The sequence below is a fragment of the Varroa jacobsoni genome, unplaced genomic scaffold (assembly GCF_002532875.2).
Source record: "Varroa jacobsoni isolate VJ856 unplaced genomic scaffold, vjacob_1.0 contig00291, whole genome shotgun sequence".
NCBI classification, from domain to species: Eukaryota; Metazoa; Arthropoda; class Arachnida; order Mesostigmata; family Varroidae; genus Varroa; species Varroa jacobsoni.
The window spans coordinates 49627-76154 of NW_019214443.1; the positions used below are offsets into that span (position 1 = coordinate 49627).

A 26528-nucleotide genomic window follows, 5' to 3' on the forward strand; every position below is an offset into this window, starting at 1 on the left:
TGAGTGAAGTGGTCGTACACGGCAGCACCGTACAAACACGCAATCGGTCACAACTTCTTATAGTCGCGTATAGTTAAATTGCCGAAATAACGTCATAAGACGACAAAAAAAAAGGCAGAAATAACGAAAGGGCGGAAACTAATCGGAAATATAAACTAAAATACAAGGATTGCTACAAAGTTGAGCGAAATGAGAATATTGTTAAAATAGGATGATATGACCGTATCCACCTCACTTCAGTCTGAATGAAGACTCGCCTGTTTGCGGATACACTCACAATAATAATAATAATAATGTAGGAAATACAAATAATGACTTAATCAACTATGGCTTCTATCTGAAAGGCAAGTAAGCTCACAGTGGCAAGAAATAGACAATAAGATTTGATTGAAATTTTCCATAATTTTTTTTTTTATTTAACGACGTAATGTGATTATTCAGTTTCTAATACATTGCTATTGAATTAAATGGTATTGGACAAACGATCACAAATGCTTCGACTGGCAAACACTGTAACTTTCATATCACCGTATAAAGGGAAATAGCACAGAATATCTACTATACTTCCTTCCGGTCATACGCTGAAATATGGCCTATTTGGCCTGTTGGCGTCGTTATTACTGACTGGTTGTCGACAACAACCTTGAAGAGCGTTATTAGTGCTAGCGGATCAATAGAAAGACTGAATGAGCGCTATTGTATGCAGTGTCGCTTCAAAAGAATGACTTCATACTTACGTAAAGCTTGCTTGAAAACCAAACATCTTCAAGGATTAACTACTTATGTGATTAATTGTAAAAATAAATCCAGCTACAAATATACTACTTCCTGTACATGGAGAAAAAAACTACGACAGTGCTCTGATATAAAAACTCAAATGCGAGACTGGACCGTTTTACTTTAGGTCGTTGAGCTTTTATAAATGAGCTCGGGAGATGCCGATAAATGCTTCCACGAGTAGTTCTGAATAAGTAATATTAGTAACTCGTTGATGAAGTCCGTTGGAAAAAAATGGAAGTTCGACCAAACCATGATCAACAATCAATGAAAACGTCAATTAATGTGCTGTATTATTATTATTTTGTTTATTAAAAACGCTAATAACAAATGCCTTCAATAAGCGTCAACCCCTCGAACAACTACTTCGGCATGGCAGCTGCAATGTCCTCTTTTTTTTTTTTTTTCGTTTCTACACTGTCGTCCTGCGCATTTGTTTGCCTGTTAACCCCGACCTCGTCAATCATTCATCTCTCGACTAATCAGAGCAATTGATCATAATAAATGTTATAGCAATAAATCCATAATAAAAATTAGCGTTGCCCTAATTGGCCAACTCCACGAGCATTCAGACTGTGGTCTGTAGAACTTTTCCTTACGACTTCTGCGCTTCTTATTATTGTCCTTTACAAGTTATCATCGCGACAATTAGCGTTAGTGCCTCCACTTCTTGCCCCTATCTTTGACAGCAGTATCAAGGCTGCGTTGAAACGCTGTGTTCTCAGGGGCAACAATTAATTAATTCGACTAAATAACGACTCAGTAGTGTAATATAACTACTAACAATTTCATGTATGACTTATAACGGTAACCAACTTTACTAGAATGACGTTTTGCTTCGAACGTTTTTACGGACGCGCGAAATAACACTAATTGGGATAGATGCGTCTCGCGATATCATGGGGTGCGCGGCAACAGCTCTGCAGGCACTAGCGCGCGTTTTTGGCATTGGGCCAAGCTGTTTAGGTCTCGTACAATTCGCGCTTATTCCTTGGCCTGCAAATACGACACGAATGTCGGCATTATACGCGATGTGACAGCGACCTTCACCTACCTTTGTGTTCTTCAAATAATATTGATTGACCGTAAGTAGTATTACATTATTCCGGTGTCAAATGCAGGTGAAGAAACACGCCTGTGAGAATCGGTAATATTCACGTATATATATATATGATTATTATTTCTTTTAACCAGTGTATCTTATTCTTCATTGTAGATCGATTCCCTTCTCCACGATGCTCATCAACGTATCGGTCATTTTTCTTCTGTAACTTGTTGATACTTACCGAGGTTTACCCTCTTTGTCCAATTTGTAACATGCCCTTATTGTTCCATTTTCAAATTCTTCGTACGTCCGTTTTTATAATCATTTGATCATCATTACTATTACCATGAACCCCTCCATCTCCTTGCCGCGCAGTCACCGTCATCATTACATATACCGCAGTGACTGTTATAATTGGACTTTTAGCAGAATTAATACACAGATGTTGTGTTTTCCTTATAGTTTCGTCCTCCTGTCCTTTCTAGGACAATGTACTTTTCAGAATTTGTTTTCTTTTTTAGTTCTGAATTCCCATCCTGTATGTTTCATCAAGATCTATTTTGCTTCGATCCAGTTTTCATTAACCTTTCAGGTTACTCATATCAGTTTATTATTATCTGAATACTTTTATAGACATCATCACAATGATCATTCATAGTATAATCGTCATCAATGTATCACCATATAGCAATAATCAGTCATCCACCAGGCGACCTCCTTGACGATGCCCAGCAGATGTCGGGTCAACAGACTCCCAGTACGGCAGCTACAGCGTTTAACCATTCACGATTTCTCGTCTCCCAGCATACAACAATACTGTATCTATTCTACATTAGCCACGCTCACAGATAGATAGCCATGTGTTACTGCTCCCCTTTTCATTTAGATCGCATGCTATCTCAGTTAAAGGGGGTGAATCTAATTGTGTGTTCTGTTTGAGATATTCAAACGTATCCAATGTATATCAGTGAATGTTTCTTCGTCTGAAAGTAGGACGCTGCCGTACAGGTAGCCTAATTTAGAAAGCTTCACAAACGATAGAAGGCTACGCAATATACACAAAATACACAATGATGTAACCCGGGCTATACAAACCTCTGCTAGCTCATCCCACCACCGTTGCTCTACGGCCATAGACGGCACGAGGTCAGCCGATACGGGTGCTTTAATGGAAATATCAGGTTGTAATAGGTGAATCAAAACGGTGCCCATAGAGACAGCGAACCAGCCTATGAGAAAGGCACATATCAGTAAATCCGAATGAGTCGAACAAAATAAGCGGGCAATTAATATGCTACAGAGGAATGTATGTCCTGTTGTTGAAGTAAAGGGGCTCCAGAGGACGTTTGGGTTGTGAATCTTAAGTACCGTATACAATTATAAACGAAGTCACTCAACACGATGCCAACTTCAAGTAAAAAATTGTGCTACTATCCACAACTTAGATCGTGAAGTTGCACCCAGCGACTAAATGACAGATACTATCTGGCGAGTGCTCATCAGTCTAATCTACATAGGTTTTTACCGGAAAAAAATACCCGATTTGAATTGAGTTTAATTAGGATAGGCTTTGGCGGTTGGTTGCAGGCCGATTACCCAGTGGTGCTTATCGCGCTCATACTGAAAGTGTCGAGAAGTTCTTCAGTTCTTTTAGTTTGCGTGCCTGCCTATCAGTCGGTTAGCCCTTGTCTCCTCCAAGCGCTGTGCATACTGAACTCTACGAAGGCAACTTAGAATCACTCCTTCAGATTTTCCATGACCTGTCGACCTCGCAGCTTCATAGTATTTCAACCTTCCGTCTTCTCCATTTCAACGTCACACGGCTACCTTCAGATACTGCCGTTGTAATTTCGGCAGTTCCGTTTTTCTGACCGCGCCAGCGGTGAAGCCCATAGCCAGTTGGCTGGCAATTCGGATAATATCATTTTCTTCTATTAGATATATTATAGTTCTTCCATTGCAAGTGTTTCATCATTACTCTTATACAGGGTAACCCGTTTGAATTAGCAGCACATATTAATCATGTCATCGGCGAGACAGCAGTCAATTGATTTATCAACATTATACAACAGCAGCAAATGATTTACAGACACTAATTGGCCTTGTAGTTCCAGTAACGCCGCTGTTTCTAAAATTGTCTTTATGATTTGTTATTACTATCGCTCTGTCATCTACCTTCATCATGATGTCATTACTTGATGCAATAGTGAACTCGATATATAGATTTAACACGACATGTATTGTTTTAGGAGCCGTTTCGTCTCTTGTCATCCGTTAGTTTGCTTTCCCATCGAATAAGATTAGAATGAAGTGCAATCATTATGCGAGTGTCGGGTCGGAGGCACGGTACCGGGCACTTCATCACTATTGATATCACCACCCATTTAACTCGTCATCATCTTCGCTTTTCCTCCTCACCGTCGTCGTCGTCGTTGTCGTTCAACGCTCGTGCCGCCCTATATCGTCGACGCTATGCACACATATATATAATTTGAGCCAACGACCGGCAAGTTTGATACCACCAGCATCATCTAACATATATATATATATATATATATATCCATATAGTACTATAATCCTTGTTATTAATATTACTATAGCTATGTGTCGGAGTGGCCCTTTATTTCTTGCCATTTTTCGTCAGGCTCCCATTCCACGAACCTTCCTTACCTATAAATCTACTTTGATTGTCCGACAATTATTCTTTATCGCCACCAATATCGTTAGGTAACGCCCGATCCCGTACCATGTATGTCGCCGACACTGCAGAGTAACCTCAGTAACTCGCTGAGCCTCTGGTGTTTAGTCAATGACGCGCTGCAATAAACCCTAACTTTCATACCAACGCAGCATTTACCTTTTAAGATCACGCTCGGATGCGATTAAGCTCCGACCCGACACGCCTTTAGGAGATACTGAGAGAACACGGTTCAGAAATAGGTGAGCTGCTATAACGACCACGAACGATTCTAGTATTTAGTGGCCCACACCTATAATGCCGACAACGAGTTAAGATATAATGATATATAATATTATTCTAACAGTCACCTTGATAGTGTGCATCATGCGTATGCCTTCTGCATAATTCAGTCAACGCAAAGAACTAAGCAAGTATGTCATACTGCAAGATACAACGTCAACACAAACCCTTCTGGAAGTCAAGCAGTTTGTTAGCACCACTCAATGAAAAGTTACTGTTCGATGTTAAGTATAAAATCAAGTAAGCTTAACTAGTCAGATTGCATGAAACGATGACGGGTTGAATAATTTATAGACGCGAATTTCCGTGGGGTGTTCAGGTGATCTGACAGCCGGCAGTATCGATTTTCTTTACAGCAGTTGTGCAAGTGGAATTTAGGGACGCGTGATGGTCTAGGTTCGAATCCGGACGTAGACCGTTTTTGTTTTGTGCTAGCTATCACCCGTCTGAAGCATTATGGTTGAAGTACCAGGCGTGGACCTTAAAACATTTTGTCTTACTTGCAATTTAATTGCGACTTAAACTCACTCACGTGTTATGTATATTGGACACTACAAAAAAGCTAACATCAGCAGTATTCAGAAAACAACCGTTCGACGCCAATGAATGCGCCAGATCGTTAATAGCAAATCTGATTTAATTAACATATAACTATTTATTTCGAAACGAAGCGAGCCATGCTGTTTTTTTTTGCTTAGTTCCGTATACTACTGTTGTTCATAGAGAATACTATGATTTTTTTCCTTACAATCGCACGCTTTGTTTACCAGATCAGCACGCCAGCACAAACATGACGAAGGAAGTAATTATCCATTTGCGTTGCGGATTGGCCCTGGGCATGAGTAGTACATGTTATATTTATAATGTCAAACAAAAATTACTGGTTGTTCTTTGTTCTCTAAGGTAACTATTTCGTTGTTTATATAAATTTCAAATAGTGTGTTCTATTTGATGAAACCTTTTCTCTTTCTCCGTATTCATTTCTCCGTTGTCTGTCACGCTACCATCGCTCGAACCTATATCTGTTATTTTTACAGAATACACATTTTGTCTATTTGTTGTTGTGACTGTAGTAGGGGTGACTTGATCGTCGTTCTTATTACCAGCACGATCATTAACGGACTATAGGAGCTTCTGTGCCGTGTCAGCGGTAGTAGAAGTTGTAGTTGTTATTACCTCAGGGGGGGGCTTGCATTAAGCTATCCCCAAAGGTGTGCCGACAATTTCTTATAGTGATAGTGATAATTGTATGGTACAAATAATAGCGGTCACCATTTGATTATTCTCATCATCATCTCATGAACGGATTCCTGTTACAATATTATAGTTGTCGTATTGATTACCCCTCAAGCAGCTGCATGCTGATGATGGAGAACTGTACAGCGGATATTAATGTGGTCAGTTAGTTTCATAATTCTTATTTTTATCATTTTAATCATTGATCTAGTAGATTCGCCGATATCGGCAACAACTGGGATTCAACGAGAATATTATAGAGCGGGAAGGAAAGGGAAAGGTAGGGCTAGAAGTATACAGCATGCGCGAACCTCACAGATTCGTCTTCTTCATCATCGAATGAAGATCATCTCGGCGACCGCTAAGTATCCTCAGCAGTCATCACAATGCTCTATTAGCATTTTTCAACGAGAAAGCATTTAATCAGTCACGCGCTTGTTTTTCTGTTATTATAACTACTGTCACTCATTCATTCATTCATTCATTCATTGAACCCTCACTCATTCGGGTAGTGAGTCAATCAGATCTGAGCACATCTTAACATGAAAAAGTGGGCTATGGCGACATTCAATGCGCACTACGGATATCGACCGGGTCATTTGCGACAGTCCACGTTACTGCAGTTCTCATCGTGTATATTTTCATACCGCCATAGACAGGTAGGAGCCCTTAACCTGTGAGCTATGTTAATATATTTAGAATAGCGTCAAATGACCTTGTTTTTGATTTTTTTGGTGAAAACAATGAGAATCGTGCAAAGTGTGAGAAAAGAGGATACCGTGTACGTTCGCATAGGACCCGAGGTGCGGTAGCACTCTAGCGAAATAGCAAGGCTCTCGCTTAAGGGCGTCATTTTTTAAGCGCCTTTCCGTCTCCCATAGCCGTCCGTGTTGTTTTTCCCGCAGGTTTCATTTTTATATCGGAGAATGGATGACTAGCCGGCAATAAATATGCCAGATATGGCGTATAAATGTAGATAGGGTTGATCAGACCTGTTAATCGGAGTCTGTAGGCCACGCAGCAGCTTATCGATGGAATAGTCGTCTAACTACTTGCGATCCATGAGAGGCTAAGTAGCGCTTAAAGGTGTATTTATAACTTGATACTGCGCTCTAGTTTTTATTAATATCCTGTTATCTTCTGTTATCTCTCATCTCTTATGCGTTTTTTGTCATTATTTCGTCATTCTGAAGGTCAATCAGGCCACGATCTACTGATCGCACCGCAGACGGCCAGCAAATCGGTTGCTGTGCTAGAAACTTTACAGGCCATCACTTTAAACTAGCAACCTGTCGATAACGAGTGGAGATCAGGGAGCAGCGAAGCCGCCGCACGCGCGTTCGGTAAGGCTCCTCCTTTTCATTGCTTCTTGGTGCTGTTTTTACTGTACCCCCCCCCCTCCCCATTGTGACATATAGCTGCTGCATATTTGTCCTTGTTTCCATTTGCTCCACCCTATTTGTGTTCCTGATTGGTCTTAATTGTATTGCATTTGAAGTGCTCCCTTCCGTTAACGAGCAGTATTTTCTCTTTGTACCTCGAGTGCATATTACACTGTCAGTTCTAGAAGTCTGTCTCAGATGAAATTTCTTTGTTGCCATCATTGTTAACATCCTATCACGATAGAAGGACGGGCGCCAAAGGTAGATGGTGGCAATAACGAGCAATAGCAAAACGCTGTTGCAGGTATAGCAGCCAATATCATACATCTGTTTCGATGCGTTTTTCGGGCGAGGGCGCCACCGTCGACAACGTGAGTGGCGCGGTAAGCGAATTGAGATCGGGCGCACACTCCGACTCACCATCGCCCGCACTCGAACACGACCAACAGTCCGCCTCGATCGACCTACAAGTAATGCTTGCCTAAAACAAAGTCAAAGAGCAAGCGAACAGTTAGTACCGGGAACGACACGCTAGTCGACATTAAACACTGCAAAAAACCTTTGGCGTTGTAATTACCGCATAGGATGTTTGTTTGTTTTTTTGTCTTTAACACGTTTAGTGACGCCAAGTAAAATATTTCATAAGTACGAAATTAATGCTGCATTGTGTTTTCGCTTGATTTGTGTTTGATAATAGTCTGGAAGGGACGTTTGTTTGTGGGGTATATACTCGGATGTGAAATTAGCGCGAAAAGAGACTCACAAGTCGATGTCGATTCGTAGGCGAGGTGGCAGTAGGGCCAATACTGTCGGGATTGTTGAGGGAGCCGAGCGTGGCGGCAGTGGCACTCGCCTGGTGGAACAGCCGCGCGTGTTGCTGCTGGAGCTGCAGCGAGCCTCGATGTGAGGGCGATTCGCCCGTACCACCTCCACTGGGGGAGCCCACCCCGTCCGTGGCCCCCGTCGTTTTATCGGCGGACCCGGTCGGCCCGGGCAGATATGGACACGAGGTGACGTGTGAGAAATTGTGCGCGCCGTGCATCTCCTCTTGGTCTGTCTCTCGGTGGTAGAAATAATTGAAGTTGGACACGATCACAGGAACGGGCAGAGCAATTGTGAGCACTCCCGCGATTGCGCACAGTGAACCCACCACCTGTTCCGCCGGTGCAAATAATGAGCGTGTCGTAGCAGCGGGAATTAATGAGTATGGCGAACAAAATGAACAGAACAGAAAAAGTTCAGGGTTCTAGACAGTTAGTAACTGCAGATGATGTATAGCTTTGGGATAGGAAAATCAGAAACCGTCATTGACAACGTATCGTCAGCTTCTGATCAATCCGGCACATCGTACACACACACACATATATTGACGCTTTTTTATAGGCTTAAGATGCAGAGCATGACAAATAACCCTATTTACTGGTAGAATTAGAACTCTTATCGAGAAAGCCAATAGTGCCCCACTTTCGGCACTGGAAGAATTGTATTTTAATCATAGCTTTGCAGGGATACGTTTCGAAGAGACAAGGACACGCCTCAATGAGTTTTGTCGCCCTATAAAGAAACAACTCGCTTGAGGTATATTGGGTGCTTAAAAAGAAAAACCTCACTTATTGGACCTCTTCTTTGTATTATTTATTGAGCTAGAATTATAACATTAATATAAGCTAGAATAAGAATAAGCTAGAAGAAAAAGGGCCACACTACTACTAGCCATATTACTACTAGCGAACCCTCGCTGCAAATCGAACTTGCTGACTACGTATATAGCTTTATCTAACCCTCTTCCGACTCATGCAACTTGGTTATCTTCTAAAATAATCGTTTATTTAAAATTTAAGCTAAATTTGTTTGCGAGTGCTATATTATATTTGTAAGAGCCATTAAATACCTTGCCTAAATATACACTAAACGAAATATCTATGCGTCCATGCGGTTGTAGAAGTCACGACATAGCCGTGACACACAACATACGTACAAAACTTACAACGCAAAAAGTACTTGTAATACTATCTCATTATTATCATTACATAAGATTACAGTTGTTGTGATGAATTGCAGAAGATCAACTTACACAGTCAGTTGAAGACATTCGAGATTTCCCAGGTCATTGTGAAAGATAACGTCAAAGGGATCTTGTCTGTTTTTGGTCGTAATCTTCCTTATTATTCAAACCTCGTCGTTGGGAAGACTAACTGTAGTATTTTCTATCGGCCAGAAGGTTAGCTATGGAAATTATGCTCTAAATAGCTAACTTGCTAACTTACTACCTTTTTTGTTTATAAAGGAAAAACATACGAACCTTGCCCCAGACACCAACGGGTCTCATATCTCCATATCCCACTGTGGTCATTGTGACCACTGCCCACCAGAACGCGTCCGGAATGCTCTTAAAGTACGACCTCTCTGAATCGGCTTCGGCGTAGTAAACAGCCGACGAAAACAGTATTACACCTGTAAACGATTGACCAAGATACCCATCACGACCTATATGAACGTGACTGGAACCTATACTTTTCAGGCTCACACACAGTAGCAAAACAGTCTAAACATAAAATGCATATATATTCCCTAATTTGTTTTAAATGTTCCAATTTAATTTTTGCGATAAAAAATAGTTAAGGTATTTTGTGAACTACCTTAATAAAGATATATGTGCGTCATACAGTACTGATATGATAGAACGGAGTTGGTTGAAGTTAGAGCTAAAATGTGTAACGTGGGGCCAAATATGAACGCCGATATCAAACTTTATCATGCTATGAGTAAGATAAAATGAAAAACTAGCACTGTTGTTTTTAAGCAATAGGTCTAAGAAAAGCTTAAACTGAACCTACTTACAGTTACTTCGATATAGGAAGCGGACATTTGCAACGACTTTAGAGGCTCATAGACACCCCAATCCATGGGAAAGTCTTAAGACAGGCACAATCGTATATAAGGTCAAAACCCGTGACAAGAAAAGCCCTCTACCCATATTTAGAAAACAAAAACCGAAAAATATGCAGAAACATCTAGTTCGTTATGAACTGTCTCCAAATCATCCTAGTTTACAATTACATTATTCCATTTACGTGAAACAAAAAGATCTCGGCTGTCCTTGAGTTAATGTTCTTTAAAAGAAATTGTTCAGCAACTAAAGCAACGCTTAGCAAGCTTAAAGCGTTCTTTGTAAGCAAAATCTGTGTATCTTCGACTGAAAACAAAACATCTTGTACTCACCTATAAATAGGAAAAATATGAGTAGTCCTAACTCTCTCATGGAAGCCTTCAGGGTCCGGCCCAGGATCTGCAGACCTTTGGAGTGGCGCGAAAGTTTGAATATGCGAAACACTCGAACAAGACGGATAACCCGAAGGATGGCCAACGACATGGCTTGGTTTGACGACTTGTCACCAGGTGGCAGCAGTGAGGGACCTTCCCGTTCACGAGCGATCACCGTACCTAAAATTGAAGAACATTACGTCAGACATTGGCTTAGTTGCTAGGACAACCAGGCTAAAACCCAATCCAGCTATTTCTGTAAGTTGGAATTAAAGGTAATAAATCAACACAGTATGTCTGCATGGCGATTTAAAAAACGAAATGTTTGTATGATGTATGTTCCCGGATAACGTCATTGTCAAATAATTTGGGTCTATTGCATCTAAATACGTAGCACGTGCGGTACCAACGCCTACACAAAGTCGTGCATAGTGCGATCATCCAAATTCCATTACCCCTCAATCTGCACGCACTCTGCTTTTGAACACATGTTAACTCCGGATAAAAAATTTAGTCGTTTACATAGCTTGTTCTACAGCGTTTCATGAATGTAGATCGTTCCATCGTACTACATTTATAACCATTAACGCTTATATTGTATATCAAATTTGCTTTCTCTCTCTAGTGAATTTGGCTGGTTTAATGTTACTTAATGGCTACTCGAAGTGACTGCACTGTTATTAAATTGTTAACTGGCGTCGTGTTCATAGAATAAAATGAACCAGTCAGAGGTCTGACCAACAATCAAAAGAGGATCTAAGACTAGCATCGTACCTAGGGGCACTAGCAGCGGCTTACCGAAGGCCGCAGCGAAACGTAGAAAAGGCTCCAGCCAGTAAGCGGTCGCACAAGAGTCAATATGCGTTCTTTACACAGTATCTTAATAACATTAGGCAAGAACTTATTGTTACCTGTCTTAATGTTTCCTACTGCCTAGCCGTATGTCCAAGCACTGGGGGTACTCCGTCGGACGTTGGTTTCTCTAATGGAGCTCACAATTAACACATCTAAGATGCAGCTAAAAACCAACCGTTTAGTTCCGACGCCAGAACATCCGAAAGCATACATGCTAGAACAAATACCATTAGCATTTTCCTTGTATCTAATAGAGGAGCTTATAATCGGTGATCGAAAGCGAGAACTTGTAGGAATTGGCTTCCAAAGCTAATTACCCCTTTAGCTGGTGCAATTACCGTATGTAAGTTAGGTGAAAGAATAAAAAAACAGCGATGAAGATGGCTGTCAGAGGAAGAAAGTATCTATCTAGGTTTTTTTTTTTCAATTAAAAAAAATCAAACTACAAGAAAATTAACAATTGACAACAAAAGAATTTCTATAGGAGTTGATTGAGGCAGTTCAAAGTAAAGCGCGAAAAAAAGATTGTTGAAGAAGCACAATTACGCTGTTCTCAATTAGAACATCGAGTTCCGACGTTTGCGAATCGTCCAGCGCCGAACTTGATGTTGAAAAAAGAGGAACGAAGCGATCATTGAAAAGGACGGAATTCTGCTTTCAAGCTAAGGAAAGTAACAATATATCATTGAGAAATTTGCTAGAAACATTACCGCCACGATGAGCGGTTCGGGAGTTTTCACCTGGAGATATCGAAAACATGATATGATAGAGTAGAATACGAAGATACGGGAAGGACTTCTTTTTCAAAAAACTAGTGTGCCAATTAAACGGAGATGAAACGGCATACATTTTACTGGATTAATAGGTCTGATGATGCACGTTCAGTACGGAGCAGCGACACTGAGGCTGTATAGCTTCACCGAAAAAGCTGAATGAGGTGTGCAGCGCAGCTACTACACGATATTAACCTTTGATTGAGCATAAATACTCAGAAGCAGTATGGAGCAGAGAGATACTAGATCGAAAAAACTACGTGTTGATGTAATGAGCTTCGAAACCTTAATTTAACGATCGAGTAGAGATTTCAGGTGGTAAAGAAACTAGTTTAGAACTGAGCTCATTGGGGTACGTGTTAGCAGAACAACCAAGAATAGGTGTTAGTTCGAGGTAGTTCCACGAAACGTACCGCCACGACCATAACCAGAACATAAAAAAAAACACGGAAAAGATCATGCAGCGGTTTTGCCAACGCGTCTTATCTTAATGCAGTTAAACAATGGATAGCTCAGGTTTAGGCCAGGAGCCAAAAGCAAAGCGCTGACCTCGCCTACACGATTACCATCCCTTTCAGTTTAGTTATAACGGTTAGGCATTTTGTATATATAAAAAAATTTTGAGAATAAAAAATGTTTATTTAGATGTGCACCTAGGCTTTTCACAGAAAATTTATTTAAAATAATTATTTGTTGTTTACAGACATACAATGTTGGGGATTATATACGGCTAACTTGAGATAATAATGTTACAAGAATTATCGACTTAGTACATTTTGTTTACATTAAAGAAACATCACAAATAACTACAGAATAATCTCTTAAATCCTTTAGGGTAGGTATCCCCGTAGCCTTGCAGTTGTTGACAACACTAAGAATATTCTTTAATATTGTTTCACCTTTGTAATCATATATTATCATATATAGAAGTGCTAACGTGTATAGGGTGGATACAATGTATTGTTAAGCTTCTATCGCACTAAACTTACTTCAAGGGAACCACACTATCTTCGTTCAACTTCCAAATATAATCCTCTAAGCACGAAAAATAAAAATATAGAGCTTATTATGTAGAGTAATGTAGATTCTCTATCGCCACTGATTCGATCGATTGATTGTTACCTATATTTTCGTCGCTCTTAGCCAATGCAGTACGTTTAGCAATATATTTAAATGCATATTTCTCACGAAGACGATGGTGCACGCCCACAGACTCATTCAATCTTTTGCCTATCTGATATTTCCCTGTCATAATTACTGTATGCGTACGTCTTTCGGAAAGTAAAAGAACAGAAAAAATCGGCGATGAAATAAAAGCAAAGAAAAAAAAAGCGAGAAAAGATAGCAAGGGCGAAGCGAATGGCAGCTGGATGGCCAACTGAACGTGGTGAAACTAGAAGGCCTATTATCAATACCGCAGTATTCAACGTTTTCCGTGCTCAACCTATTTAGCCTGCGACCTGAGCTTGTCTACTACTACTGACACCTGTGAGCTGTAGTGGCAACCTGGCAACAGCCATCTATAGGTGGACCTTGGTAAACTGACATCAGTTCATCCAGTCTTACTGGGTATCACTGTTGCCTCGCGCATCGCAAACGGGGCCGGTAGCGGTGCCTTATAGTCTGCAAATACAGATCTTAGCAGAGTGCCTCCTTAGAGATTACACTGGCATTCGTTGGTTCGCTCTTTGCTACTTGCCTGCCAGTAATGGATAAGTCAGGCTGTTCTCTACTGTTCGTCTATCAAGCTTGTCTCTGTTTGATACGCTTTCTTGCATTGACAAAGGCAAACTGACAGGAAAGCGCTGGAACGAGCTGCAACGATGCTAGTCCAAGATCACATAAGTGCCCGTTTTGAGGCAGCGGCGTTACTAAGTCCGCTGTTGATGCCAAACTCGGACAACGCATTGATATAGCACACGATCATCCCCAAGTCACTAACCGAGTAATATCGATCGACGTGAGCTCGACACGACTCGTTTAGAATAGTATTTTATGTCGACTATAACTGAAAGGACCGCGCGGTTTGCCCTATTTACAGGTCCAAACGTATTTGTGTTAAGGGTTTTTATTAACTCAAATCCGTTACGTGTGCTACGAATAAGGTTTGAGTTGGGTAAAAATGTTGCTTTAAAATGATGACTGCACTCTTATTCAGTGAAAGGAATGGATGAATAAAAAGACGACGACGACAGTTGGAATCCAAATCGCACAAATTGGACAGATCACGATAACGCAAATTGCGTAGATATGGCCGCTTGAAGACCTTAACAGCTCGTTATCATTCGTGTGAAGATGAAGACTTGCAATAAGAACGAACATTGAATACAAGGTCTCCGACGCGAAACATTTCCGACGTAATGGCGTTGTCAGTTTCAAAATTTCGATCAATATATAATATGTAAGTTTTGAGAAAATATTTTTTTTTTATACTCGTTGCATTCGTTTGCTGTGTTTGTGTACGCGCCAAATACAATCGCCAGAGCTGGAGAGCTTTCGGGTAGACGTAATTATCGATGCAAACAAGTGAAGTTCAATGCAAACAATCGATGGCCTATAAAAACTGCTTGAAATGTATATCAAAACTAGACCTAATGTAATGCGAAGCACACTGAAGCCACAAGTGCAGCATACCGCCATTATCGGCCCTTTCAACATATAGTAATAACGATAACAATAAGATAGCATAGACTCTATTATAAAAACAACTGTGCTTATCAGGTGTCCTGGATCTGGTAGGAGCACGGCGGTATGTTCTGAAACTTCACGTCCATAGGCAGAATTGCAAAACGCAACTACAAAAAAGGCATCTTTTTGCTAATGTCTACGTAAAAAGGTAACATAAATACAATATAACACTGGCGCTATTGCGGCGTTTGGCCTACGATAAGATATTCAGACGTTGCCAATGAAATCCTCAACATGTTTAGCTTCGCGTGAATCATCAGATGACTCTACTAATCTGTTTTGTCTACGTTAGTTATATATTGTATTTAAAATTTTTCTAACAGTTCGGTGGAAAAGGATGGTCGTTTTTGAGAGCTAAGGAGCAAACGTTGCGCTAGCATTGGTTAATGTCTTTGTGATATAAGCTTAAAAACTAGGTCGCATATTATTATATACCCTTAAGAAAAATAGATAGTATATGAGCTATTATAAATACAGATAAATCAAGCTATGTATTAGCGCATGAATGACGTACTGTAGAAGGGCCCTCAAAGACGCTGTGAAAATATTCATAAAATGTTGAAATTACATAGTACGCTCTAAGTGCTCTCGTATACTGTCCCGAAGTGCAATACATCGAAGCCACGGCTTACCTAGTGTGATAAAGTAGGGAATGATGGCAATTAAATCGATGCTGTTCATGACGTCTTTGAAGAACGCGAACTTGCACGGGCAGGCGGAGAATCTGACAGCCAATTCAAATGTGAACCAGACGATACAACATGTCTCAATAAGAAAAAATGGCTCGGTGAGTTTGGGTACTTCGTCCTCGACCACGCGAGTCTTGTTTCCGGCGACGGCGAACATCCTGTAGTGTTTGAACTCTGGCAGCGTCTCGAGGCAGAAAATGACGATCGAAAGCAGGATCACGACCACAGAGATGATGGCCACCACACGTGCGGCTTGTGAGCTCTCTGGATATTCAAATAATAACCTGGGAGGGTACATACGAAACAGTAATAACAGAAAGAATTGTCTGACACGCAGGATTGAAACAGGGTAGAAAACGGCCGACGTCACTGCCATCGCCTTATGATGTATTCATTTGGTCCTATCAGTATGCTAGTAGCTCTTATGTGTATAATATTTTAGCACATCGCGGACTGTTACTACAGTGCTAAGGCTGTTTGTTACCACTATAACTAGGACTGCTCTCGCTGAACGGCATAATTTATTCTGAGAGGTTGTTAACGACATTATTAAATACGATTTAATAATAGGTGTAGACTTTCTTGGCATTATCGGAAGTATGTACTTCATTTCAAGCTACAATACGCATCTATTGGAATCTATAAGCCATCACAGAGAAATAGGCTTGCGTAAACGAGAAAACTGCTGGACCAAGGGCACTCGTATGCATGTTTTAACGTGCAGGAAAGATATTTGCTAGGACGACTTTTATCACTGGCGAGTTATACACCTTTTTTCCGTCATCCCTCCTAGCTACCTATTTCGCAAGTGCCTTGGCCAGACACGCCTTTATAAATCTGCACAGGTTATCCGACCTTAAGGGACGCAAACATTTGACAGCAGACATGAACATCAACACGGGACGTGGTTGGCTGTAGCACAACTCCAGGAAAGACGGTTAGAATATCTAGCAGCTGTAGGCTATGTGAGTCACTTAAGTGCAGTGTTTATGCTCTGCTAGACTATATTCGGTAGGGGCTACCGGCATAAAACAGAAAATCGGTATTTTTTGGAGCTGGCCATTACTTTAAGGAAACCGAGAGGCAGAAACGATGAAGGCCCATGTCAACACATTCATTCTCATAAAGATACTCCGTTGCTCGCGCAGAATTTCCCCAGCAACCATGGAATGTGGCAGCTACGTATTTCTAAACTATGCGTAATGAAAGGAAAGAAGCCTGCAATTGTTGCAGCTGCTTCAGCTTCTCCTATCAGAATACCGTCTACACGGGTCAGCAAGTGGATAGTCACTGTGATCTGAGTCGGTAACTTACCACATTTTTCTCTGGAACTCGTTGGCGGGCAGGGGCCGCTCCTCTTCCTTGATGAATCCCTCGTCCTCGCGGAACTTGTTGAACGCTCCCTCCCCGAGCTCGTAGAACTTGATCTCTTCGGCGAACACGTCCAGCGGCACACTCACCTAAAACAAATATCCATTTGCCTATCTTTCAGTCCAACGGATTCTCTGAGAAATGCAAAAACGTAAGTTTGAAGGAAGGAACAATGAAAACGAAATATTCGTACTGCATAGGACGTTAAAATACTAATTTACCGTATCACAATGGAGCACCAGAAGCAGATGGGTGAGGGAGCCAAGAAACGGCACAGGTACGAACAATTCCGCCTTTGAAACTCTTGATTAATTCACAATGACTAAAACATCCTTGCTCAAACAGTGGGTACGACTCGAGCTACTTGCCTTTGAATAATATTCAGTGGCACTAGGGGATCATAATGTAAGTCAGGAGAAGTTTATAATCTCTCCTGATTTACGGAATGTTGCAAGTTACTAGTCAGAATAATAAACGCCGAGGCAAAATACCATTTCCCATTTGAAGAATTTTAAAAAAACAATGTTGACTAATTAGAAAAATACGTACCGGCCTTCTGAGCCGACCGCCGCTTTGGTAGTAGTACAGGATAGCATCAAACGATGGCCTATTTCGGTCGAAGAAGTATTCATTGCGTAGCGGATCGTAGTAGCGAATCCGCCGCCGCGCATCGCCTGAAAAGATTCGTTCAGAATATGAGAACGGGGAGTGAACTCATTCATTTGGTCATTTAAGTTCGCGGTGAACTCGCTCGGAATAAAAGAAAAAACGCTGATTCAAGTGATCCAGATAAGTCAATTATACGAATACTCCTGTAGTCGTCGCGATTATGGAAGGGCCATCCTATTATCTATGAGTCCTTCAACTAGCAAATATTCGAGGCCTTTGTAGAGTGTCAAAGATCTGCTGAATACTGCTATTGTTTAAAAGATAACCTCTACCGAGGCCTCACCTCACATTGAGATAAGCCATGATGGTCGAAATTTCCATTGCTAAACCAGGTCAAAATGGAAGAACATCAATTCCTAAAATCGGTCATTGGCAGGCGCTTTCTGCTTTTTACGGTATGAAAGCTGCCACTATCGCGTGACCTATGTCTTATATACCCTACACAATTTTCCATCCCCATCAACGTCCATTTCAATGGAATGTTTAAGGTGCTTTAAAGCCCGATCGTCGTCTACTCTGCTGAGAGGTAAACTGCTCCTATACGTGCTGTTGTTTGGCATACCGCCACCCCAATTAGCAGTGTGCGTCGTGAAGACAGCATTAAAAAGGTCGTATGGGCTAACCAGGGCCCGAATACGTAACTACTGACAAGAAGAGCCTGTGTACCAAAGGGCGTTCATTACCGATGGGGCCCATGGTTTACCTAGCGGATGAATAGCCTGCATGCCTGCTGAGGGCAGGAATCGGGAAATGAGATGATAACGAAGCTCGTCAAAAAAGAAGAGTACGTTCAAGGGGACGTTGGTTTTAAACCTGGGATGGCATAGTCTTCTGTAGCGCTGAAGGACGTATTCCTTAGTATATAGCATATAGCACGTCATAGATAGACGAAAACGATCACATGCCCCTTCTAACTTAAACCCACAAGAACTAGATGGTACACAATGGGCGGTACTAAGATACCCCAATTTTTATAGCATACACTGTACAATACATGTAATAGCTGGTTCTTATTAGGCGTGTGCTGTCACAGAACTTACCTAAAAGAGTGTCCGGGAATTGTTTTAGAGTCCTGAGCTGGGTTTCGAAGCGAAGGCCGGATACGTTAATAGTGACCCTCTCGCAAAGTGAGTGGTCGTGAGGGATGGGCTCGAAATTGCCTTCTGAGATTCCTCCGGTACCTACAGTGCCCCCGCCTCCTCCGTTTCCGGGAGCTTGCTGATAGAAGCCCTGATTCGCTTCGCCCGCTTGGATATCGGTGCCCTGGTCACACCCTTCTGTCGAGCCGACTATTTTGGGCGGCGACCTATAATAACAAATTCAGCAGAAAGACGAACCAAATCCATTCTTCATTATATAAGATCTTTTCTTGCAATTCACGCTAGTCGTACATATTCAAATAATCGCAGGCTAAGTATAGTTGTTTTAAGAAGGTCTATTAATCATGCTTTTACAGAACCAAGGTGCAGTGATTATAATACATAATGACAAGCTGGAAAACATATATATATATATATATATATATATATATATATATATATATAGGAAGCGATGTCCTAAAGTTGATTTTTATATTAGCATTACATAACTCTAGTTTCCGAAAGAAAGTTTATTTATATTCAATTATAACCATATAAATATTGCAATATAATATCATAAAATATTGTAGATTCGAAGAACTCAACAAAAAACTTTTTCCTCGTTCTAAACAACGGTTTGCTATGTTAATAATGAAGGGCAATATATTAATCACGCCTTGCCCATACGCAATTTTTTGGTGGTATCTGAACGGGAAAATCAGGCCTAACGTAATTCAGTTATATACACATTCGACATCCTCATTACTTGCCGAATTGAAAGCCATTATGGCCAGTTGTCACAAGTGCCATTTTCAGGCCACTTTTGGCTAAAAAAAAGTTTGGACTGAAGCAGAAACACTTTTTGGTAGCTACCAGAGGCGAGGTCTGACGTTTTTAGTTGCCTAAACTGTAACAATAAGCTTGCTTGTTTTCTAATGTAAACTACGAAAGACTTTTTTTTCTAATCCCTAAGCCTGCCTCCGCCTTAGATATTAGAAAAGCTAAATATCTCCAAGTAGCATCATTTTCAATTAATAGATCATCATAATCACGTCGAGAACGACGCGCCTTTCTCCTTATTCCATTAAGTCGATGACATGTCTCATAAATCGAGACGAATTTGAGAGTATCTGTCGTTAACCAAAAACGTTTTTCAATAAACAAGCTAAAAATATCACTGTGAATGTCTACGAATGTCTTTGGCATCATTCTTGATACAATCAAAGATGGCAACAAGGTGTTACTTGTTCACGCTGCTCCCATCAGCGTTAACTATTTCCATTAGCGCAGAACCTCAACTGCACACTCATTTCGTCGGTTGGCGCTATCAGGCCATCACACCTCGCATGGCGCGAATCGCGCGTCCTAGTGAATTGCCATGTGGTCCGTGGCCGTTCTACGCTGACTAGCGATAGTCGACAATGTAAAAAACAGCTTCCATGACGCTGAATACATGGTCGAACCGAACAACATCCTAAAAGCTATTCTAAGCAAAGATACTAGCAGCAGAGGCGTCGTCGTTGAGGGCCATGTGATTTCTTTGCTCAGAATTGTTTTGAATTGAACGCCCCGCGGAGCTGAACGAGACAACGATGGAACAGGAGACAGTAGATCGACTGATTCACGGAGCCCTCGAAATCACGACCTCTTCTTTTTTTCTAATCGTTCCCTACCTTACTACCCTTTATCAAGGACCTCCCACTCACCCTCTTTGTATTCCGCGCCCTCTGCAGTCATCGTTTTTAGCCGTTACTCCTATCGGGCATAGCTTAGGTTCTTTGCTAGAAACTCAAAAAGCCTATTATGGTGACGGTTTATATAACAGACTGGGTATAGTGCAGCACTGTGATGTATGCACACGAACATATATCAGCGTTCATGCCGAGCGAGCACACTCATTTAAGATCGGTAAATCATTCAGGACCAGTAAACATTCCTTAGGTACACAGAGGTTGGTAAATGGTAAGGGTTGTTGAAAGAAAACGCTTGTAAAATAAGGACACTATAGAACAGAGACGTGAAAATGTGAGCAAACAGGACCACACGTACTTCTTGTTGTGATCGGACCAGCTGGTTTGTAGGTGATGCGTGACATTGGTACGCTCCGGGACACGCTGTTCCGAGGAGCCACCACCGCCCCCGTAAGCCGTGCTAACGCGGAACATCCAGACGTCGACGGCCGCCTCATAGCAGCAGCAACAGAGTACTTCAATAAGCGCAACTCTCGATGCTGCCACGCGGAGCGCTACGTACGCGGACCTTAACGCGCTTATAAGTTTGTTATTGGCAAATGGACATATAGTTACATCAATGTCCGAATCGTTGCGGAATTGATATAGCAGATTTCTGGCTTTGCCTGTTTATGATCTCTGACTGGCTTGGAAGAGTTTTCAGGTTCTGAATTTAACAATTTGAATTTAATTAACATGAATTTAATTAGACAATAGCAAAATGTTCGCTGAGTAAAAGAAGCAGCGTTCCTGTTCAGTCTATAGAATCACCGGCATTGTAACGATCGAACAAATGCTTTCCCCGCTTTGTTTCCCCGCATATACTTTCCCCGCATATACTAGAAATAAAACTAATTCTACCTTTTCAGCCCAACTATGACAGGCGTCAATAACTTCTCGTGGCCCGTCTCTATCACTATGTCGCAACACAGACCTGCAGTTCCGTCAATTTCTTTTATGGTATAAATGATTAACGCACACAATTCTTTATGACAAAGCCATACGCAGCAGCGTCACCGTCACCGTCACCATCACTCTCCTACGACGAGGTGAACAGCTTCGCAGTAACGTGACGTACATGGACGGTTCCTCACACTTTCGTATCCTTGCATATGAACACTCAGGAAAATATCGGCCACTTCTATACGACGAGTTGCTTTCGGCAGCACTTCGGACTAGAAGCAGACGCTGTGCTTAGTTCTCTAAAAGCGTTTCACCGTCAATGATAGCTTTAAAAGTAGACACATTACGTGATGATAAAGGCGAACGAGAATAGATAAAAAGTATCCAAACGCAGTTCTATGAAAGCACGAGGAAAATCAATTTGAAGAACCTAAGGAATGATCGCAGTGAAAGTCGGTGTCACCCCAAACATGAGCTTCCGTCTACTACCCAGCACCACACAAGTCTTTCGAGTAAAGGTTCTTGTTGTTTTTGTTGACGTGATTGCCACATTGTTCACATGTTGCATATGCCGAAATGTTTGCACATGTATTCAATATCAAATTCATCCAATCGCACGCAGGTGCCGCCCGCCCCTCGAGCTGGTTCAAGTGGAAACATTTGTGAATCCCGACCAGGCAAATAAGAAGGCTATGTTAGGATTGTGATTTTGTGCGTCCTATTGCTTGTTATTGTCCTTCCTTCATGCTGGCAACGTTCCTTTCCTCTTGTTGCAATCGTCGTTGGCATTTTCCTCGTTATGTCTATTATTCCTTTCTTCTGCCCGTACGACAACAAAAACACCACACAGAAAAAGAAGATGGTGGCGGCGATACTTTTGTTATTCTCGCTACGATGACGCTCGTAGTGGTGCTGGCGTGCGACCAGGCAGCAGCGCAGCATGCGCCGGAGAGGGGCAAAACACGTTGTTTCATAGCCTTTTTGGAGAAGGGCCCGCGCATTCGGTGGCCTTCAGCGTTAGCAGCGTGGTCATAGACGATAACGATGCTCGTAGTGGTACCAACTGCTTCTGTTGCGATTTCATCGGGGGCCCTGCGCTTTACTGTTGCTTTTTTCCTGTTGTCGACCGCCGTTGCCTGAACAAGTGACCAGCCATTTACCCCGGCCTGCTAAGGGCCAGCCCGCCTCTTTCCCAGCAGCAGCTACTGTGCGCGGGTACGCTCTTTGACGCCGGTTCTGTCTCGTTGTCATCGCGCAATGGCAATCGTATGAGAGTATCCAGTCAGACAAAGTAGACAGGCGCTAAGCAAGCCGCTTAGGCTAGCCTCATAACATGCACAAACACACAACGCGTACTGTAGTTGTGGCTGGCGTGGTCGATGGCTCTTTGAGCTAATTTTTAAAGGTCTTTTATATTGCTCATCATAGACACATAGCACCATAAAGTCAGCAGCAGCCACAGGTCCGGGACTCTATCGGTATACAATAGGCAGCCGATGCTGTGACTTGCGCAAGGGGAAAAGACACAGCAGATGTTAAATACCAACAGCAGGAACAACAACAACAACACTATAAATTAGCATTTTAGTCAGCGGTAATATGTTTGGAGTGGGATAGCTTTTCACCAGTGACCCGCTTGACCCAACAGCCTAACTTAACATCGTGTCCTGAAGCTGCAATTCGCAACTGAGTTATTGATAATGATAGCAATTGTGGGTCAGCAACAATATATTGTACGGGCAGTTTTGCGCGGTCATGTCTCTTTTTTATTATATTACGTCGTTGAGTAGCTGCTAGTTCTTGTTGTGACAGCATAACCTACAATATACCAAGCAACTGCAGGCCTTAACTGCCGTTTCAGTATAAAGATGACGTTACATTAAAACTGTTATTGCTTCTATCCTGTTTTTTTTACATGTTCATACATTTGCCATATTTATTGGTTGCTAATATGCATATCTCCGAATTTTCAATCGAAAACCCTTCGCAGGCCTCGAAACAAAGATACCTGTTTAGGACTTTTACAGAATTTAAAAGAAAAGAGTGGCGGTATAGCTGGAATTTTTTATTTCAATCGGCACACAGATGAGCGTGAACTTAGTTAAAAATATCCATTTTCTAATAAATCGAGATCAGAAGTTATGGCATTTTACGCTACGTAAACGACTTTCTTTTTTGCCTCATTTAAAAAAATAACTCGTATTAGACTTTTTTTTTCAGGTGTGACAAAAGGGAAGACTTAATATAAAACGGGCACAAAGCGAGTGCGAAAGGTCTTATACTAAGCGCTGTTTGTGTGAAAATAAAGAGGAGTTTTACGAGTTCTAAAAACTGCAAGTTGACCGCAGTTCCATTATGAGACATCGCCAACCAGATTTAAATGCTGCACGGCGCTACTGCCGTTGATTATGTTTCATCGTTCGCCAAAAACCGTTTAAGAGGCTAATCGTAAACCCTCAGTTCAGGCTATTTGTTTGTACTTAATACTGTGCTATCTGCTTCAGTGGGTGCTAATTTCCTTACGTGTTTGCCTACGCACGCAGGCATATTTCCGGATAGTTTTAGGGCACCAGGGCAAAGTGTGAACAGGCGAAGTCGTCGCAAACGTCGATCACCCTGGTGGACGGACGGATAAGGACATGGTCTTCCGCATAATTCATGGTCATCTCGTTTCGTATTCAACTATACGCGGTGGCTAGCGATCAATCACGACAAGTTAGCAACCGGATATATACTGCTACTGTTGCTTGTCCGTCTTGTTCTTGAGCTCTCTTTGATCGCTTTACTATTCCTTGTATCAAGTAGACACTTCTACCCGTCTCGAGTCCGTGTTAAAGGCTATGTGGCCTTTTTATTGGTGTGTTCATTAAGCCCTAGCGTACCATGCTCTCTGACTCTTTACACGAAAAGTCTAGCAATAATCGTAACGCCGACGTGCTTCGCATTCATTGAGAACATTCCCAGAGACTCAGATAAAGCAAGTACGTAAAATATAGTATGTCCATGACCCTCACGTATACTGGTAAAAATTGAGCGTTTACTTCTGGTCGAATCATAGACGAAACACTGTAGGAAATTCTTGTTAGGAGACATTTACCAAGCTACATATATCGATAAGAAGGAGCCGCTATTGGCTGGGCAGTTCGAAAAGTACAGTGGACGTGAAGATGGTTTCTCGAATACTCAGGGATGTTTTAGAGGACAAAACGAAAATAGGACGGTCAGGCGCTCGGTGGACAAGAGGGGACGGGGTTAATTCCTGTTGGCTGAAGAAATACTCAGAAATTGAATCTTTACCTCATTGCTTTCTAGATGCTAATCCCCAATCTGACAATCTCTTCTTGTACGTCAGTATGTTCATTTTTACCGCGTCTGTGAATGCCGGGAAAGATAAAGGTGAAGGGAAACAAATCTTATTGAGTACTTCTTCTGGGAAAGACAAACCGACCGCCAGCGTTATCCAGCCACTGCTTCTCCTCGGCCGATTCGCATTTTGCTTCTGATGCTTCTACCATGAAAAAGCCTTCTACCTGCTTTCCAGCTTGGGAGCCTTGAGCTCTCTCCATGCGATCGCTAGCGACCGTACCTTAGAAGCGCCCAGCCGGTGCTGTGTAAGACTGCTTTTACCTTTTCGATCTGTTCCACCTTCGAATTCTCAATTCCCAGAACCTCCTCACTGCGCGTCTTCTGGATGCCAGTCGACGAACGAGACGCTTCTTCGTAGTATGTACTTTTGCTTCAACACAACGCTGCAATAGTTGCAGCACGTGGGATCGAAAGCGATCTTGTGCTCGTTAGGTCAAAAAAGCTAGGAGGGCCACCAAGGGAAAGTTGAGGTTGCGGGAAATGGAAAACCACGAATCGACAGCAAGGAGCGTCAAGCACTAAACGTGGGGCGAACTTAAAAGGTTGACTGGCTCCCGGGATGGGTGAGTGAGTCACTGTGCGGGCAACATGTGTGGCTAAGCTAAATTGGTAACTGAGTGGTTAAAAAATATTTGGGGTCGGTTTACTAGTTGTGCAGAAGGAAGTATTTTTAGGTAAGACAGTAACGAAGTAGTGGGGGCTTAGTTGGTGGGTAACCAATTGTGTGAGAGGGAAAGGTTATGTGGAGGGAGGGGGAGGAAATCATGAAGGCTTGTTGAAACTGACCAAATGGTGATTACACAGTCACATAGAATAACGTACCTATTTCTTTCGACGGTTTTGATGCCTTCGCCGGGTACGAACACGACGGTTGGCCCTTGTAACTTTCCGGCTTTGCCGCCGGATTGCTGGGCCTGTTGAATGCCGGGTTGATGGGAAGCGGCACCAGCTACAGCACCACCAGCGGCGATTACACCACCAGCTGCTGCTGCTGCTGCTGCTGTGGCTGGTTGGGTCGCTGTTTGGCTGTTGGGCTTAAGTACGGGTGTGAGTCCCCATTTATCGGCGAATGTACCGTGGCTGGCGGATGGAGCGGCGGCGGACGACACTCGCCGCCGCCCGCCCGCGTTGTTGCCGACGTTCCAGCTTATCTTGAGGCTTTAGGGAGACCTCAGCTAGCGCGAGCAGTGCACGTCCGTTTGCTGCACTATTGTGACACGCAGCTGCCGCTGCTGCGGGTCCTACTGTTGCTGCTGCTGTTTGTTGCTCTGCACACGACGCGGGGAGCGCCCAGACGATCGCGGGCCGCTCAGCTCATCCACGCGGCACTACCTTGTAGCGCACCCACACCAGATACACGAACGTTCGAGTTTCCGACCAGTTTGTCGATAGACTTGAACAGCTTGGTACAGCAGCGGTTGAGGTTGCTGCTGTTGCTGTTGTTTGTATTCGTGCTGCTGGGCTTCTGGGGGTGTCGCTGGAAGCCGGAGCGGTCGAGGGCGGTCATCGGGGCTGAATAGCGACACCCTACAAGGGTTGGTTGCTTACAATGGCTTCGTTAGGAAGTTTTCAACAATACTGGCAGGCCAAGGAGAGCTTGTAATCGGAAGGTATCGGCTACCATTATCGGCCGACCAGTTTTTGTTGTGTCTTCTCGTTCTCATCTGTGAGTTCCTCCCATCGGATCCTGTCATTTATCTAATTCTAAGCCACTTCTTCCG

General features: G+C 42.4%; 1 protein-coding gene across 1 annotated transcript; it reads right to left on the minus strand.

Moving 5' to 3' along the window:
* Positions 1-1061: 1061 nt before the first annotated feature.
* Sh (Potassium voltage-gated channel protein Shaker) lies at positions 1062-26314 on the minus strand. Its single transcript, XM_086972752.1, has 10 exons — positions 26140-26314; positions 25630-25969; positions 18770-19035; positions 17610-17734; positions 17004-17149; positions 15633-15973; positions 10643-10864; positions 9723-9874; positions 8184-8573; positions 1062-7901 (listed from the first exon to the last, which is right to left on the minus strand). The coding sequence occupies exons 1-10, from the start codon at positions 26312-26314 to the stop codon at positions 7740-7742; spliced, it is 2319 nt and encodes a 772-aa protein (XP_086828878.1). The 3' UTR covers positions 1062-7739.
* Positions 26315-26528: the final 214 nt, after the last annotated feature.